The sequence below is a fragment of the Balaenoptera physalus genome (assembly GCF_965194825.1).
Source record: "Balaenoptera physalus genome assembly, chromosome: 1".
Classification (NCBI taxonomy): Eukaryota; Metazoa; Chordata; class Mammalia; order Artiodactyla; family Balaenopteridae; genus Balaenoptera; species Balaenoptera physalus.
The window spans coordinates 37,031,368-37,050,106 of NC_138882.1; the positions used below are offsets into that span (position 1 = coordinate 37,031,368).

Genomic DNA, 18,739 nt, shown 5'->3' on the forward strand with positions numbered 1-18,739 from the left:
AACAGAGCCCAGAGTTCCAAAATAGTGACATCAGGCAGATTCTACCAGTGCAATTGTTGTCAAGGTGGGGAGACAGATTCCTGGTGCCTCTTAACTTGCCATCATCCCAGAAACACACATTATAATCTAGAATCAATGAGTGAGCCTTGGGAGAAAAGTCAGCTGGAAGCAGGTACAGTATTCTTTAAATTGATCAATTAAAAATAATGGAACATTCAGTAAATATTTATATAGAGAGAGCCTGCTAGGTATTTTGAGGGATACCAAAAGTTTAATACATAGACTCTTCTTAAAGAAGTTGTATCCTTCTTGAGAAATACAAGAGAGGCATCAAAGCAAAATAGTAAATGAGAAGAAGTATTAAATAGATAAAGTCACTCACAATCATTACAATGAGAGTTCAGGAGGCGGAGAGGGTACTGTGAATTTAAATCATCAGAGAAGATTTCATCAAGTAGGAGTATTCCTGAGCTACTCCTAGGAATGTATAGGCATACCTTGGAGATACTGCAGGTTCAGTTCCAGACCACTGCAATAAAGCAAGTCAAATGAATTTTTAAAATATGTTTACACTATACCATAGTCTACTAAGTGCACAATAGAATTATGTCTAAAAAATGTACATACGTTAATTTTAAAATACCATATTGCCAAAAAATGTTAACCATAATCTGAACCTTCAGCGAGTCATAGTAGTAACATTAAAAATCATTGATCACAGATGACTGTAACAAGTATAATAATAGTAATAAGGTTGAAATATGTGATATTTACCAAAACGTGACGAGATACAAAGTGAGCAAACACTTTTGGAAAAATGACACAAATAGACTTGCTCGATTCAAGGTTGACATACACCTTCAATTGTTAAAAACTCAATAAAGTGAAGAGCAATCAAATGAGATATGCCTGTATTTTGATCTGAAGAATATTAATAGGAGTTATGACTTACCTAGTACCTAGAATATTAATGAGTTACAACTTACCTAGTACCTTGTGCCAGATGCCAACTCATCCAGTCCTCAAAACAATCCCATGAGGGATTATCCCCTATTATCCCCCTTTTCATAGATGAGGAAACTGAGCAAGAGAAACTTGCTTAAGGGGATTGCCCAAGCTCAAATAAGAAGTCAGTCTTAGAGCTGGAACTTGAAGCCAGGCAAAAGCAGGGAGACACTGGAGGAGATGTGACTCTTTAAGAAGGATCCACTGAATAATAGCAAAATGTTTATTATTTTCAAGTGTACATAGGACATTCTCTAATATCATATTTTAGGCAATAATTTTTAACACGTTTCCAAAAAACTGAAACTATTACCAGCATATTACCTGATCACAATGGAATGAATGTATTCATAGAAATCAAAACAAGGTATATGTAAAATCCCCAAATATTTGAAAACTATGAAAGACACTTCTAAGTAACCCATGAGTCAAAGAAGCAGTCACAAGCTCTAGGGCCTGATCTCTCTTCTCAGTCCTTACTGAGGAGAATGGTGTGAGCAAAAGTGTAGAAGTGAACGTGTGATACATTTGCCAGAGATAGCAAAGGGGTTACACTGACAGGCATGATAGTAATTTAGACATTTTGCTGTAGGCCAATGTATGTCCACATGCAGAAACTCTTTATTTGGTTGTGTTGCAGATTTAGCACATCCATTATATTTTAAGAAACTTCTCTCTCAAATTACTATAGTGCAGAAAAACAACCATATAAAATTTTTTTTCATTATTATGCACATCTTGTAATTGCTAAAGAACATAATAACTTTTCTTTTCTCATTTAGTTTTTACATGATTGGATCAAGAATTCTATATTGTGAAATTTCTGGAAATAATGTGATATGGGGTGATAATCCCCCATTATGTGAAAGTAAGTATATTCTCTCTTTAGAACATAGAGCAGCAGTTCTCAACCTTTTTGGCCTGGGGACCCCTTTATGCTTTCAAATTAACATAGACACCAAAGAGCTTCTCTTTATATGGGTTATGTCTTAATATTTATTATATTGGAATTAAAACAGAAAAGTTTTAAAAATAATTATTAATTCATTTTTAAGAAGAGTAACCTCAATACATGTTAATATATGCAACATATTTTTATGAAAAATCAAAAGTTTCCAAAACAGATAGTGAGAATAGTGGCATTGTTTTACACTTTTGCAAATTACTTTAATATCTGAATTAAAGGAAGAGATGTGGATTCAGTCAGTTGCAACATCACATCATTTGAAGCCTCTGGAAAATTTCACTGTATGCTCATAAGGATGAAAGTGAAAAATGACAGTAATACTCAGTATTAATGTGAACAACCAATTTGTGAATAGAGATATTTATAAATCATAAAGCATTTCTCAACTAGCACTGAGTTACATTTTTAATCACAAGTGTATTTTAGCATTAAATTGTCAGCCTCTTTCATGATGATGAAAACAAAACTTAGCAGATAAATATGTGTATTTCATATCTTATATAGATATTTCAGAAAACAAGTTTTATTCTAAACGTTAATTTCTACATTAATGGTTTGAATTTGGGATAATACATTTTCACATAGAGACGTTCTTCTAAATGGACATTGGATTCACAACTAGCTTATATTAATCATATGTTAATGAATTCTTTGAAGGCAGTTCATAGGACTTTGCTAATGCTGTCCTAATCTTTTACCTTTACTTCATGTCCTTCTTTCCCCCTTTTTAAGGGATTTTGTGTGCAACACCTAGAAACATAACAAATGGAAGAATCACCAATTACAAGGACGAATATGAATATAATGAAATAGTAACTTATAGTTGTAATCCTTCAGATGGACCAGATGAATATTCACTTGTTGGAGAGAGTGTGCTTGTTTGTGTTGATAGTGACAGATGGAGTAGTGACTCTCCTCAGTGTAAAGGTAATAATATTTCCATTTACTTCCTCCTGCATTTGTAAATACTGTGGAAACACTTCATAAATACTTTTACCTACAAGTAAAAGTATTTATGTACTTGCTCCTCCTGCTAAACTGACTTCTAATTAATTTAATATTGGTCAAATCAAATTAAAAGATAGTTCTAGTTGTACAGTTCCCCATACGTCAGTCCACATGTCCTTGGCATTCCAATTTATACATCATGAACTACTGTGTATATGCATGAGTTAAGACTGTTTATTTGTTTGTTTGTTTATAAGCATCAGAAAACTCAACACACACTGGCTTAAAAAATAAGAAAGTTTTACTTGTGTTATAAGACATCTGAGAGTTCTGGCTGCAGGAAATGGTAAAAGACTAACCCTCTCACCGATAAGATTGTTAAACTATGGCCAAAACTTATTTAAATAACAATGTTTAATGAATACAGAGTGACCAAAAGCAGGGAGACACTGGATGAGATGTGACTCTTTAAGAAGGATCCACTGAATAATAGCAAAATATTTATTCTTTTCAAGTGTACATGGGACATTCTCTAATATCATATTTTAGGCAATAATTTTTAACACGTTTCCAAAAAACTGAAACTATTACCAGTATATTACCTGATCACAATGGAATGAACGTATTCATAGAAATCAAAACAAGGTATATGTAAAATCCCCAAATATTTGAAAACTATGAAAGACACTTCTAAGTAACCCATGAGTCAAAGAAGCAGTCACAAGGGAAATTAGAAAGTGTTTTGAACTGAATAAAAATGAAAAACAGCATATCAATATATCAAAAGTTGTGGGATACTGAAAAAGTATTGCTCAGAAGGATATTTATAGTATGAGATACTTATGATAGAAAAATAGAAAAGTCTCAACTCAATCATCTAAGCTTCTACCATAAGAAACTAAAAAAGAAGAGCAAATTAAACCCAAAACAAGAAAACACAAGGAAATAATAAAGTTAGCAATCAATGAAACTGAAAAGAGAAAAAAAAACAGAGATAATCAAAGAAATCAGCACGTGGTTCTTGAGAAAATTGATAAAATAGATAAACCGATAGACAGTCTGACAGGAAAAAAGAAGATACAAATTACCAATACAGAGAGTGAGAAAGGGGACATCATGAAATATCCTGTGGACATTTGAAAGATAATGAGGGAATAAAATTAACCACTCTATGCCTATACATTTGACAAATTAATCCTTCTCACAAAGAGTACTGCAGACCCCATGTCCTCAATGGGGAATTCTACCAAATATTTAAGGAATAAATAATAGCAGCTCTATACCAAGCCTTAAGAAAACACAAGAGGAGGGAATACTTCTCAACTCATTTCATAAGGACAGCATTGCTCTGATGCCAAAACCAGATAGATGTACAACATAGTGATTCAGCATTTACATACATAAAAAGATGATTACCATGATGTCTAGTTCCCATTTGTCACCATTTAAAGTTATTACAGAATTATTAACTATATTCTCTATTCTGTATATCATAACTTCATGACTTATTTATTTTATAACTAGAAGTTTGTGCCTTTTAATCCACTTCACTTATTTTGCCCATCCTCCCAGCCACCTCTTCTCTGCCAATCACCAGTTTCTTCTCTGTATCCATGAATCTGTTTCTGTTTTGTTTTATTAGTTCATTTGTTTTGTTTTGTAGATCCCACATATAAGTGAAATAATATGGTATTTGTGTTTCTCTGACTGATTTATTTTACTTTGCGTAATACCCTCTAGGTCCATCGATGTTGTCTCAAATGGCAAGATTTCATTCTTTTTATGGCTAGGTAATATTCCATTGTATATATACCACATCTTCTTCCATTATTCTATCAGTAGACACTTAGGTTGCTTCCATGTCTTAACTACTGTAAAAAATGCTATAATGAAAAAAGGGCTACATAAATCTTTTTGAATTAGTGTTTTGCTTTCTTTGGTTTAATACCCAGAGGTAAAATTTCGGGGTCATATGGTAGTTCTATTTTCTCCCAGTCTATGGTTCATTTTATTCATTCCTATATAGTGTCTTTTGAAGCAAAAGTTAACTGTTCTTTAAATGTTTGGTAAAATTCACCTGTGAACCCGTGTCATCCTGGATTTTGTTTGTTGGGAGTTATTTGATTACTGACTCAATTTCATTACTGGTAATTGGTCTATTCAGATTTTCTATTTCTTATTGACTCAGTATTAGGAGATTGTATGTTTCTAGGAATTTATCCATTTCTTCCAGGTTTTCCAATTTTAGGTGTATAATTGTTCATAGTATTCTCTTATGATCCTTTGTATTTCTGTGATATTGGTTGTAACTTCTCTATTATTTCCAATTTTATTTATTTGGATACTTTCTTTTCTTTCCTGATGAGTGTGGCTATAGGTTTGCCAATCTTTTTTTAATCTTTTCAAAGAATCAGCTCTTAGTTTCATTGTTCTTTTCTATTGTTTTTATTCTCAATTTCATTTATTTCAACTTTGTTCTTTATTATTTTCTCCTTCTACAAACTTTCAGGTTTTTTTTTTCTATAGATGTAAGTTTAGATTGTTTACTTGAGATTTTTCTTGTTCTTGTGGTAGGCCTGTATTGCTATAAACTTATCTCTTAGAACGGTTTTTCCTACATTGCATAGATTTGGAATGCACTGTTTTCATTTTCATTAGTATTAAGATATTTTTTATTTCCTTTTGTTTTTTCATTGACCCATTGATTGTTTAGTAGCATGCTGTTTAGTCTTCATGTGTTGGTTTTTTTCCAGTTTTCTTCTTGTAGTTGATTTGTAGTTTCATACCATTGTGATTGGAAAAGATGCTTGATCATAGATTTAAATGTAAAACCTAAACTATAAGACTTACTAGAAGACATGGAAAATATTTGCGACTTAGCAAAGATTTCTTCAAAAACCTTAAAAGCATTATCCTTTAAAGAAAAAAAATTAACTAGACTTCTTAAAAATTAAGAACTTCTGCTCACAAACACACTGTTTTAAGAAAGAAGAAAGAGCCATAGACTGGGAGAAAATATTTGCCAAGGACATTTCTGAATGGATTTCTACCTATGATATATAAAGAACTCTCAAAACACAGTAAGAAGAAAACAACCCAATTTACAAAAAAAGGGGCAACATATTTGCATAGACTTGTTTCACCAAAGAAGATATGCGGATGCCAAAAAGCACATGAAAAGTTGATCAATATCATTAGTAATAACAGAAATGTAATTTAACAACACAATGCGATATCACTAAACATCTATTAGAATGGCTGAAATTAAAAAGAAAAATGAGCAATACCATGTTTTGATGTGGATATGAAGTATTTGGAACTCTGATACATTGCTGATAAGAATGCAAAGTGGTATGACCATTTTGGAACACAATTTGGCAATTTCTTATACAGTTAAGCATACACTTAATGTACAACTCTGCAATCCAAGTAAAATGAAAACATGTACACATAGAAACCTGCATGAGAATATTCATAGCATGCTTAGTTGTAATCATCCCACACTGGAAGCAACCCATATGTCCTTGAACTGGTGAATGGAGGAAGAACCTTGGTACATCCATACAATATAATAATACTCTACAATAAAAGGGAGTATGCTTCTAATCCATGCAACAACAGAAATGAATCTCAGGAATAAATGCATTGTACTAAGTGAAATAAGCCATACTCAGAGAAAGTGATCCCAGTATGATATTCTGGAAAAGCAACACTGTACGGATAGAAAATTGATCAATGGTAGGCTGGGTGAGGAAGACAGTTAGAGGTATGGGGAGGGTTGATTACAAAGTAGCATGAGGAAATTTGGGGAGGTTATGGAAACATTCTATGTTTTTTTGTGATACATAAATTATTTGTATGTATTAAACATCATACACTTGTACACTTAAAAGTGTTTAATTATACGTAAATATTATCTAGTAAACCTAAATTAAAGAAAATCATTAGTGCAATTATCAGCAGTTTAGCACAACAGAGAAAATAACAGTGAACCTGAAGTCAAGACAATACAAACCCAACATGATTTGAAAAGAAATATTAAATGAGAGAGAGGAGAGAAACTTATACACCTGTGGAAGAATAGCAACCAGTACACATACATGTAATTGGAGTTTCAGAAAGAAAGAACAGTATAGACAATTATTTGGGTTTTTTTTGTTGTTGTTGGAGTATTTTTGCTTTTCCATGTTGTGATAGTTTCTGCTGTACAGCAAAGTGAATCAGTTATACATATACATATATCCACTCATTTTTAGATTTCCTTCACATTTAGGTCTCCACAGATCACTGAGTAGAGTTCCATGTGCTATACAGCAGTTTCTCATTAGTGACCTATTTTATACATAGTAGTGCATATATGTCAATTCCAATCTCCCAATTCATCCCACCCACCGCTTCCCCCCTTGGTAACCACAAGTTTGTTCTCTACATCTGTGACTCTATTTCTGCTTTGCAAATAAGTTCATCTGGACAATTATTTGAATTTGATCTAAAACAACAACCACAGAGGTCCAGGAAATTCAGTGACCCTAGCAGGATAAATAAATTTTGAAAATTTACCAAGAAACCCTCACTAAACTAAAAACAAAAGAAAAAGCAGCCAGTGAGAGGGGAAAAGAACATATTACATTCTTCCTTCCTCACCCCAAAGGAAGAATGACAGCTGACTTCTCTTAAGGAACTGTGGAGATGAGAAGACAATAATTTCTGCTAATGTGCTGGAAGAAAAATAAAGCACTTATCCTAGAATTCCCTGTCAAGGAGAACTCTTTCAAAACTGAAGGTGAAGTAAATAAAAACAGTTTCAGATAAACAAAAGCTAAGAGAATTTGTCATTAGCCAACGTGAACTGCAAGAATTGATAAATTCTCCTGGCTGAACAAAAATGATATCTGATGGAAATTCAGATCCACAGGAAAAGAGAAACCCTCCTTCTGGTTTAAAAAGCTATATATTGGTGTGGGTCCCGGGTGCCATGGCTTCTGTGGGGGTGTCTGTTGGCCGGCAGGACAAGGATGCGCTGCAGCCACCCGCAGAGCCGCCGCTGCCCGAGACGAAGCCGCTGCCGCCTCCGCAGCCGCTGCTGCCGGTCTCCGCGCCGCCGAGGCCTCCATCCCCGGCCGGCGTGAAGGCTGAGGAGAACTGCTCCTTCCTCCCTCTGGTTCACAACATCATCAAATGCATGGACAAGGACAGCCCTGATGTCCACCAGGACCTGAACGCCCTCAAGACCAAGTTCCAGGAGATGCGCAAGGTGGTCAGCGCCATGCCTGGCATCCACCTGAGCCCCGAACGGCAGCAGCAGCAGCTGCACCGCCTCCGCGAGCAGGTCTGGACCAAGAACGAGCTCCTGTAGAAGTACAAGAGCCTGTGCATGTTTGAGATCCCCAAGGAGTAGATGAGCTGGCCTCTGGGATGAGGTGGGCACGGGCCCCCTGCCTCCAGCCCTGTGGAGGGGGTCTCTGATACTGCCTGCTTAGCTGAACGTGGCCCTGACTGCAGAGCCGGTGTGCTTGCTGGCTTCCCCGGGCGTCCTTATGTACTGTCCCCAAGGTCCAGATGCATAATGACTGTGCGCCTGCTGCCGGAAGGAGGAGGGCTCCTGAGGCTGGAGGGGCGGGGCCGCGGCCCGGCCTTCAGGCTGGGCTGGCAGATCCCGGGGCAAAGCAGGAAGGGAGGTGGCTGCCCTCTGCCCCTCCCCTCCGCTCCCGGCCCAGGTGGTGGGTAGCCAGGTAGCCAGGGCTGAGTGAGCAGCAGGGTGCGTGGAGTCCACTGCATAGTTAGGCCCGCGCTCACATGCGAGGGTTTAGGATAGAAAAAGGCCTTGGGAGACCGGCACTGTTCCTAAAGACTGGAGGGTGGCTTTTTGCTCTGGAATAGTTGTTTCCTTCTGTGTTTGAGGGTGGGTGTCACTGTCCGTGGGCTGCCCACCCAGGGCCCTGCCAGCAGCCCCGCCTCCAGGTTTCTGCCTCCCACGTGTGGGTGGATGGCAGAGACTCCTGCTCCTCTGTCTCTTGTCACCTTCAGGCAGCTCGTTGAGCCATTTCATGTCCAAGAATGGCCAGACCACCTCAGACCACGTGGTCTCAGCGGCCGTGGTCTCCAGGTGAACAGACCCTTCTTCCAGCTTCTCAGAGTCCTGTTCCTGGTTTAACCATGACTTCCCCTCTGGCCTTCTCACTGCATGCCAGCAGGTGGTCATGATGTGCTTTTCGCTCAGAGCCACGGTTCTGATGGCCCCTCGGGGTGGGGAGAACTGGACCTGGCAGTCATGCGGCCAAGGCCTGGTTCATAGATGCTTATAAACACCTTTGTTTCTCCTAGACAGACATTGTGTTAGTGTGACCAGACTGAGGTAAGAGCACCTCTTTCCTTCACCTCTGAAGGATGCGGGAGAGGTGGCTGAATATCATTTAGATCTAGAAATGGGCTCATAACCTGTGCTGACCGAGTCGGGGGCTTAACAGCTGCCTGCAAGTTGGCAGGAATGTAGGTTGAAGATGTTCTGAGCAGGGGTTCTGTCCATGTCTGCTGGCAGCCACCTGTCAGGTGTGCAGGGGGGTGTCAGGTTTCAGCAGCCTTGGCCAGAGGCGCAGGCTCTGAATTTAAGTGGGTGTCACCTGTTAGACCAGCTCTACCGTGGGGCTGTTATCAACTGAATCAGTTATTTTCTTGACGTTTCAGAGTAGTGTGTGGGCTGGTTTTAAGGCTCCGACCAAATACTATGGGACACGAAGCTCAGAAATACCAGGCGGCCGGGCTCGCCCGGAAGGCTGCGGCGGACACGGGCTCCTCATGGGCCTCTCCTGTGCTCCAGAGTTGTGACTTGTGACACTTTTCAAGCGTGTGATTAAAAGAACTTGTGCTCTGCTGTCAAAAAAAAAAAAAAAAAAAGCTATATATTATCTGGCCCTCAACTATTGCTCAGATTTAATCTCATAAGATGTTCTCTTGAACTCACTGCCCAGCCCAGCGTTTTTTTGTTTTCTTTTGTTTTTTCCAAATTCTTCAAAACCCATTAGTAGATCCTGAAGTCAATCTAGAGGGTCTGTCATGTAATTTACTTCTGAAGAAGTAGAGTAGAATGGGAAATACCAGAGTACACTGGTGTGAGGGCTAAGTATTAACTTTTAACATTATCTCAGGCCTGTGTGCTTGTATACTGGTTTACAACTTAATATGTATTTCTTGATCTCTGGGTTGCAGTCCAAAATATTTGGAAAACACTCCCCTAACTCCACTGACCTTTGTATTTCTTGAACACCCAAGTTCCTGTGTGTTGTTGCCACCTGAGAACTTTCTTTTTCATATATTTTCATGGCTTGCTTGTTTTCAACTTTTAAATTTCAGCTCAAGTATTACCTTCTCAAAAAAGTCTATGCCGGGCTTCCCTGGTGGCACAGTTGTTGAGAATCTGCCTGCTAATGCAGGGGACACGGGTTCGAGCCCTGGTCTGGGAAGATCCCACATGCCGCGGAGCAACTAGGCCCATGAGCCACTACTACTGAGCCTGCGCGTCTGGAGCCTGTGCTCCGCAACAAGAGAGGCCACGATAGTGAGAGGCCTGCACACCGCGATGAAGAGTGGCCCCCGCTTGCCACAACTAGAGAAAGCCCTCGCACAGCAACGAAGACCCAACACAGCCATAAATAAATTAATTAATTAATTAATTAATTTGGAAAAAAAAGTCTATGCTATCTTTCTAAAAGAGCAAGGTCCTGTAATTAGTGTCAGCATGACCTTAAAAAAAATCCTAGAACTAAAGAGTATCAAAAGTCACTTTTGAACTTACCCTGAATTTGTATCTGATAGTGAGACCTTTCTCAAAACTTGTCAGTACTGGGAAAAAATGTAGAAAAGCCAATAAAGTATAATAATAGTCTGTTTTTGGTAGAAAAACATTATTAGATTTCTCTAAATCTGTTTTCCTGGAATTCAAATGAACAAATACAGTCTTTTTTTTTTTTTTTTTTTTGCAATTAACATCTTGCCTTTCACCTTTTGCTTCTTTCTTCCCACTGGAAATTATTACTTTGTACTAGGTTTATGTTCCTATGTGAAAGCAGCTTTCCAGCTTTCCATTAATTCTGGAATTTCTCCACTTTTCAGTGGTCAAATGTGAATATCCAGTTGTCGAACATGGAAAGATGATATCAGGATTTAGAAAAAAATTTTACTACAAATCTCAAGTTGCGTTTGAATGTAACCAAGGTTTTTACCTTCATGGCAGCAACACAATTGTCTGTGGTGCAAACAGTACTTGGGAGCCCAAGATCCCAATGTGTACTAAAGGTACAAATGGTGTCTTTCTCCTTTTTGGTTTTTTTAAAATATTTTATTTCTTTGACAATAAATTTCAATTTACAGAAAAATTGAAAAGAAACAATTTTAGTACGTATATCTGTCTTGGATTCATTTCCATGACAGATGCATGACTTCTAATTCATAAGGAAATCTGCTGTTTTGATTTTTCTCTTTTTATAGAATATTAGCATGTTATGTACATCACACAGGTGTATAAATTTCTCTTGTTTAGCATTCTTACATGTAAAATGGATAGCAAACATTTTTCAGTGTAAATTAAAGCATGTAAATTTTTACCTAAATAAGTACAAAAAGCATAATTCATATAAATGAATAGGAAGCAATAATATCCCAAGCAATAATTCCCAAGTAATTAAATGAGTTTATATTTTTTGTTTTCCAGAGCCAACTACTGCCACTACGAAGCCTCCAATTTCCAGTGCCTCAGGTTTCATAAAGTCCTGCTTATATATTTCAATATCCTTTAAATTCCTTGTGATTTTTCATACTCCTTTAAATGTCCGGTGATTTACACTCACTATCATTTTTAGTAAAAAAAAAAAGAGGAAGAACACATTTATAGCCATTGTAGTTGTTATACTTGGTGAGTCTAAAATTATTTGCCATAGTCCACAGAGATAAACAGGTGTGTAAACTTGGTCAAGTTATATAAACTTGTTTACTTACATGTATAATGATTTAACGCCTCCCTCACTGTGCGATAGTAAAGTTACAATGGAATACATTTAAAGCACTTAGTACAGTGCTTGCCATCTAGAAAGCCCTTAAAAGTAGTTCATCTGATTTACAGTTTCAATGGAATTAATATTAGTGTAGAGGAAGGTCCATGGCTTCTGTTTTTTAACATGTATCTTTTCTGGGTCATCAACATTGCTATTTTTATTCAATTTAAGAGATCTGTTGACACATTTACAGGGTATAATCCAGGTCCAGGACTATGTTTCATTTTCCTGACAACAACCAGTTTGATTCTTTTTATATAGTACACTTTTTTTTTTAACATCTTATTGGAGTATAATTGCTTTACAATGTTGTGTTAGCTGCTGCTATATAACAAAGTGAATCAGATATATGTATACATATATCCCCATATCTCCTGCCTCTTGCGTCTCCTTGCCACCCTCCCTATCCCACCCCTCTAGGTGGACAAAAAGCACGGAGCTGATCTCCCTGTGCTATGTGGCTGCTTCCCACTAGCTATTTTACATTTCGTAGTGTATATATGTCCATGCCACACTCTCACTTCGTCCCAGCTTACCATTCCCCATACCCGTGTCCTCAAGTCCATTCTCTACGTCTGCATCTTTATTCCTGTCCTGCCCCTAGGTTCTTCATAACCATTATTTTTGTTGTTTTAGATTCCATATATATGTGTTAGCATATGGTATTTGTTTTTCTCTCTCTGACTTACTTCACTCTGTATGATAGAAACTAGGTCCATCCACCTCACTACAAATAACTCAATTTCGTTTCTTTTTTTTTTTTTTTTAGCAACTTTCTTGCAGTATAATTGCTTTACAATGGTGTGTTAGTTTCTGCTTTATAACAAAGTGAATCAGCTATACATGTACATATATCCCCATATCTCCTCCATCTTGCATCTCCCTCCCACCCTCCTTATCCCACCCCTCTAGGTGGTGACAAAGCACCAAGCTGATCTCCCTGTGCTATGCAGCTGCTTCCCACTAGCTACCTATTTTATATTTGGTAGTGTATATATGTCCATGCCACTCTCTTACTTCGTCCCAGCTTACCCTTCCCCCTCCCCGTGTCCTCAAGTCCATTCTCTACGTCTGGTCTTTATTCCTGTCCTGCCCCTAGGTTCTTTAGAACCTTTTTTTTTTTTCATTCCATATATATGTGTTAGCATACAGTATTTGTTTTTCTCTTTCTGACTTACTTCTGTATGACACACTCTAGGTCCATCCATGTCTCTACAAATGACCCAATTTTGTTCCTTTTTATGGCTGAGTAATATTCTATTGTATATATTTACCACATCTTCTTTATCTATTCATCTGCCGATGGGCATTTAGGTTGCTTCTATGTCCTGGCTATTGTAAATAGTGCTGCAGTGAACATTGTGGTACATGACTCTTTTTGAATTATGGTTTTCTCAGAGTATATGCCCAGTAGTGGGATTGCTGGGTCATATGGTAGTTCTAATTTTAGTTTTTTAAGGAACCTACATACTGTTCTCCATAGTGGCTGTATCAATTTACATTCCCACCAGCAGTGCAAGAGGGTTCCATTTTCTCCACACTCTCTCCAGCATTTATTGTTTGTAGATTTTCTGATGATGGCCACTCTGATGGGTGTGAGGTGATAATACCTCATTGTAGTTTTGATTTGCATTTCTCAAATACTTAGTGATGTTGAGCATCTTTTCATGTGCCTCTTGGCCATCTGTATCTCTTCTTTGGAGAAATGTCTGTTTAGGTCTCCTGCCCAGTTTTTGATGGGGTTGTTTGTTTATTTGATATTGAGTTGCATGAGCTGTATGTATGTTTTGGAGATTAATCCCTTGTAAGTTGCTGCATTTGCAAATATTTTCTCCCGTTCTGAGGCTTGTCTTTTCGTCTTGTTTATGGTTTCCTTTGCTGTGCAAAAGCTTTGAAGTTTCATTAGGTCCCATTTGTTTATTTTTGTTTTTATTTTCATTACTCTAGGAGGTGGGTCAAAAAAAATCTTGCTGTGATTTATGTCAAAGAGTGTTCTGCCTATGTTTTCCTCTAAGAGTTTTATAGTGTCAGGTCTTACATTTAGGTCTTTAATCCATTTTGAATTTATTTTTGTGTATGGTGTTAGGGAGTGTTCTGATTTCATTCTTTTATATGTAGCTGTCCAGTTTTCCCAGCACCACTTATTGAAGAGAATTTCTTTTCTCCATTGTATAGACTTGCCTCCATTATCAAAGATAAGGTGACCACATGTGCATGGGTTTATCTCAGGGCTTTCTATCCTGTTCCATTGATCTATATTTCTGTTTTTGTGCCAGTACCATACTATCTTGATTACTGTAGCTTTGTAGTATAGTCTGAAGTCAGGGAGCCTGATTCCTTCAGCTCCGTTTTTCTTTCTCAATATTGCTTTGGCCTATCTTTCATAGGTCTTTTGTGTTTCCATACAAATTGTGAAATTTCTTGTTCTAGCTCTGTGAAAAATGACATTGGTCGTTTGATAGGGTTTGCATTGAATCTGTAGATTGCTTTGGGTAGTAGAGTCATTTTCACAATATTGATTCTTCCAATCCATCTGTTTGTATCATCATTAATTTCATTCATCAGTTCTTATAGTTTTCTGCATGCAGGTCTTTTTATTTAGGTTTATTCCTAAGTATTTTATTCTTTTTGTTTCAGTGGTAAATGGGAGTGTTTCCTTATTTACTCTTTCAGGTATTTTATCATTAGTGTATAGGAATGCCAGAGATTTCTGTGCATTAATTTTGTATCCTGCAACTTTACCAAATTCATTGATTAGCTCTAGTAATTTTCTGTTGGCATCTTTACGATTCTCTATGTATACTATCATGTCATCTGCAAACAGTGAGTGTTTTATTTCTTCTTTTCCAATTTGGATTCCTGTTATTTCTTTTTTTCTCTGACTGCTGTGGCTAAAACTTCCAAAACTATTTTGAATAATAGTGGCAAGAGTGGGCAACACTGTCTTTCTCCTGATGTTAGTGTAAATGGTTTCAGTTTTTCACCATTGAAAAAGATGTTGACTATGGGTTTGTCATATATGGCCTTTATTATGTTGAGGTAAGTTCCCTCTATGCCTACTTTCTGGGGGGTTTTATCATAAATGGATGTTGATTTGTATTTTGTAGAAAGCTTTTTCTGCATTTATTGAGATGATCATATGATTTTTCTCCTTCAATTTGTTAATATGGCTTATCACATTGATAGATTTGTGTATATTGAAGAATCCTTGCATTCCTGGGATAATCCCCAATTGATCATGGTGTATGATGCTTTTAATGTGCTGTTAGATTCTGTTTGCTAGTATTTTTGTCGAGGATTTTTGCATCTATGTTCATCAGTGATTTTGGTCTGTAGTTTTCCTTTTTTGTGACATCTTTGTCTGGTTTTGGTATCTGGGTGATGGTGGCATGGTAGAATGAGTTTGGGAGTGTTCCTCCCTGTGCTATAGTTTTGAAGGGTTTGAGAAGGATAGGTGTTAGTTCTCTAAATGTTTGATAGAATTCGTCTTTGAAGCCATCTGGTCCTGGGCTTTTGTTTGTTGGAAGATTTTTAATCACAATTAAATCAATTAATCAATTTCAGTGTTTATGATTGGTTTGTTTATATTTTCTATTTTTTCATGGTTCAGTCTTGGGAGGTTCTGCTTTTCTAAGAATTTGTCCATTTCTTCCAGGTTGTCTTTTTTATTGGCATATAGTTGCTTGTAGTAATCTCTCGTGATGCTTTGTATTTCTTCAGTGCCAATTGTTACTTCTCCTTTTTCATTTCTAATTTTAGTAATTTGAGTCTTCTCTCTTTTTTCTTGCTGAGTCTGGCTAATGGTTTATTAATTTTGTTTATCTTCTCAAAGAACCAGCTTTTAGTTTTATTGATCTATGCTATTGTTTCCTTCATTTCTTTTTCATTTATTTCTTATCCGATCTTTATGATTTCTTTCCTTCTGCTAACTTTGGGGTTTTTTTGTTCTTCTTTCTCTAATTGCTTTAGGTGTAAGGTTAGGTTATTTATTTGAGAAGTTTCTTCTTTCTTGAGGTAGGATTGTATTCCTATAAACTTCTCTCTTAGAATTGCTTTTGCTGCATCCCATAGGTTTTGGGTCATCGTTTGTTCATTGTCATTTGTTTTAAGTATTTTTGATTTCCTCTTTGATTTCTTCAGTGATCTCTTGGTTATTTAGTAGTATATTGTGTACCCTCCATGTGTTTGTATTTTTTACAGATTTTTTCCTGTAATTGACATCTAGTCTCATAGTGTTGTGGTCAGAAAAGATACTTGATACAATTTCAATTTTCTTAAATTTACCAAGGCTTTATTTGTGACCCAAGATATGATCTATCTTGGAAAATGTTCCAAGAGCACTTGAGAAGAAAGTGTATTCTGTTGTTTGTGGATGGAATGTCCTATAAATATCAATTATGTCCATCTTCTTTAATGTCTCATTTAAAGCTTATGTTTCCTTATTTATTTTCATTTTGGATGATCTCTCCATTAGTGAAAGTGGGGTGGTAAAGTCCCCTACTATGATTGTGTTACTGTCGATTTCCCCTTTTATGGCTGTTAGCATTTCACTTATGTATTGAGGTGCTCCTATGTTGGGTGCATAAATATTTACAATTGTGATATCTTCTTCTTGGATTGGTCCCTTGATCATTATGTAGTGTCCTTCTTTGTCTCTTGGAATAGTCTTTATTTTGAAGTCTATTTTGTCTGATATGAGAATTGCTACTCCAGCTTTCTTGTGATTTCCATTTGCATGGAATATATTTTTCCATCCCCTCACTTTCAGTCTGTATTTGTCCTAGGTGTGAAGTGGGTCTCTTGTAGACAGCATATGTATGGGTCTTGTTTTTGTATCCATTCAGCCAGTCTATGTCTTTTGGTTGGAGCCTTTAATTCATTTACATTTAAGGTAGTTATTGATATGTTGTTCCTATTACCATTTTCTTAATTGTTTTGGGTTTTTTATTGTGGGTGTTTTAATCTCTTGTGTTTCCTGCCTAGAGAAGTTCCTTTAGCATTTGTTGTAAAGCTGGTTTGGTGGTGCTGAATTCTCGTAGCTTTTGCTTGTCTGTAAAGGTTTTAATTTCTCTGTCGAATCTGAATGAGATTCTTGCTGGGTAGAGTAATCTTGGTCGTAGGTTTTTCCCTTTCATCACTTTAAATATATACTGCCTTTCCCTTCTGGCTTGCAGAGTTTCTGCTGAAACATCAGCTGTTAACCTTATGGGGATTCCCTTATATGTTATTTGTTGCTTTTCCCTTGCTGCTTTTAATATTTTTTCTTTGGATTTAATTTTTGATAGTTTGATTAATATGTGTCTTGGCATGTTTCTCCTTGGGACTCTCTGTGCTTCCTGGACTTGACTGACTATTTCCTTTCCCATATTAGGGAAGTTTTCAACTATAATCGCTTCAAATATTTTCTCAGTCCCTTTTTTTTTCTTCCTCTTCTTCTTCTGGGACCCCTATAATACGAATGTTCGTGTGTTTAATGTTGTCCCAGAGGTCTCTGAGACTGTCCTCAATTCGTTTCATTCTTTTTTCTTTATTCTGCCATGTGGTAGTTTTTTCCACTATTTTATCTTCCAGGTCACTTATCCATTCTTCTGCCTCAGTTATTCTGCTATTGATTCCTTCTAGAGAATTTTTAATTTCATTTCTTGTGTTGTTCATCATTGTTTTTTTGCTCTTTAGTTCTTCTAGATCCTTGTTTAACGTTTCTTGTATTTTCTCAATTCTATTTCCAAGATTTTGGATCATCTTTACTATCATTACTCTGAATTCTTTTCCAGGTAGACTGCCTATTTCCTCTTCATTTCTTTGGTCTGGTGGGTTTTTACCTTGGTCCTTCATGCGCCGTGTGTTTCTCTGTCTTCCCATTTTTCTTAACTTACTGTGTTTGGGGTCTCTTTTTCGCAGGCTGCATATTCGTAGTTCCCGTTGTTTTTGGTGTCTGCCCCCAGTGGCTAAGTCTGGTTCAGTGGGTTGTGTAGGCTTCCTGGTGTAGGGAACTGGTGCCTGTGTTCTGGTCAATGAGGCTGGATCTTGTCTTTCAGATGGGCAGGACCACGTTCCCTGCTGTGTTTTGGGGAGTCTGTGACCTTATGATTTTAGGCAGCCTCTCTCCTAATGGGTGGGGTTGTGTTCCTGTCTTGCTAGTTGTTTGGCATAGGGTGTCCAGCACTTTAGCTTGCTGGTCGTTGAGTAGAGCTGGGTCTTAGCATTGAGATGGAGGTCTCTGGGAGAGCTTTTGCTGTTTGATATTACATGGGGCTGGGAGGTCTCTCATGGACCATTGTCCTGAACTTGTCTCTCCCATTTCAGAGGCTCAGGCGTGACACCTGGCTGGAGCACCATGACCCTGTCAGGCACACGGCTCAGAAGAAAAGGGAGAAAAAAAAAAAAAGAAAGTTAAAAAAATTTTAATTAAATTAATAAAGTTATAGAAATAAAAATATTATTAAACATAAAAAAGTAATTTAAAAAAGAAAAAGAAAGAAAGAAGAGGGCAACCAAACCAAAAAAGAAATCCACCAATGATAACAAGTGCTAAAAACTATATTTAAAAACAAAAAATGGACAGAGAGAACCCTAGGACTAATGGTAAAAGCAAAGCTATACAGACAAAATCACACAAAGAAGCATAACATACACACTCACAAAAAGAGAAAACAGAAAAAAAGAAACACACACACACACACACACACACACACACATATATATGTATAAAAAGATAGCAACCAAATCAATAAACAAATCTACTAATGATAATACGCTCTAAATCCTAAAC

The 18,739-nt window shown here is 37.1% G+C and overlaps 2 protein-coding genes and 1 pseudogene across 3 annotated transcripts in view; all 3 read left to right on the plus strand.

Annotated features, from left to right (window-relative positions):
* LOC309647379 (membrane cofactor protein-like) overlaps positions 1–18,739 on the plus strand; it is a 212,086-nt gene that overhangs the window by 25,695 nt on the left and 167,652 nt on the right. The gene's annotated exons all lie outside the window — the stretch shown is intronic.
* The window catches only part of LOC309647494 (membrane cofactor protein-like), a 53,430-nt gene that overhangs the window by 10,893 nt on the left and 23,798 nt on the right, over positions 1–18,739 (plus strand). The window contains exons 2-5 of the mRNA XM_082434915.1: positions 1,788–1,873; positions 2,705–2,899; positions 11,030–11,212; positions 11,628–11,672. Coding sequence (XP_082291041.1) covers positions 1,788–1,873; positions 2,705–2,899; positions 11,030–11,212; positions 11,628–11,672 — 509 coding nt within the window. The remainder of the gene's footprint in view (positions 1–1,787; positions 1,874–2,704; positions 2,900–11,029; positions 11,213–11,627; positions 11,673–18,739) is intronic.
* LOC309647515 (mediator of RNA polymerase II transcription subunit 9 pseudogene) lies at positions 2,938–8,349 on the plus strand (annotated as a pseudogene). Its single transcript has one exon. The product of its transcript is annotated as a mediator of RNA polymerase II transcription subunit 9 pseudogene (transcript).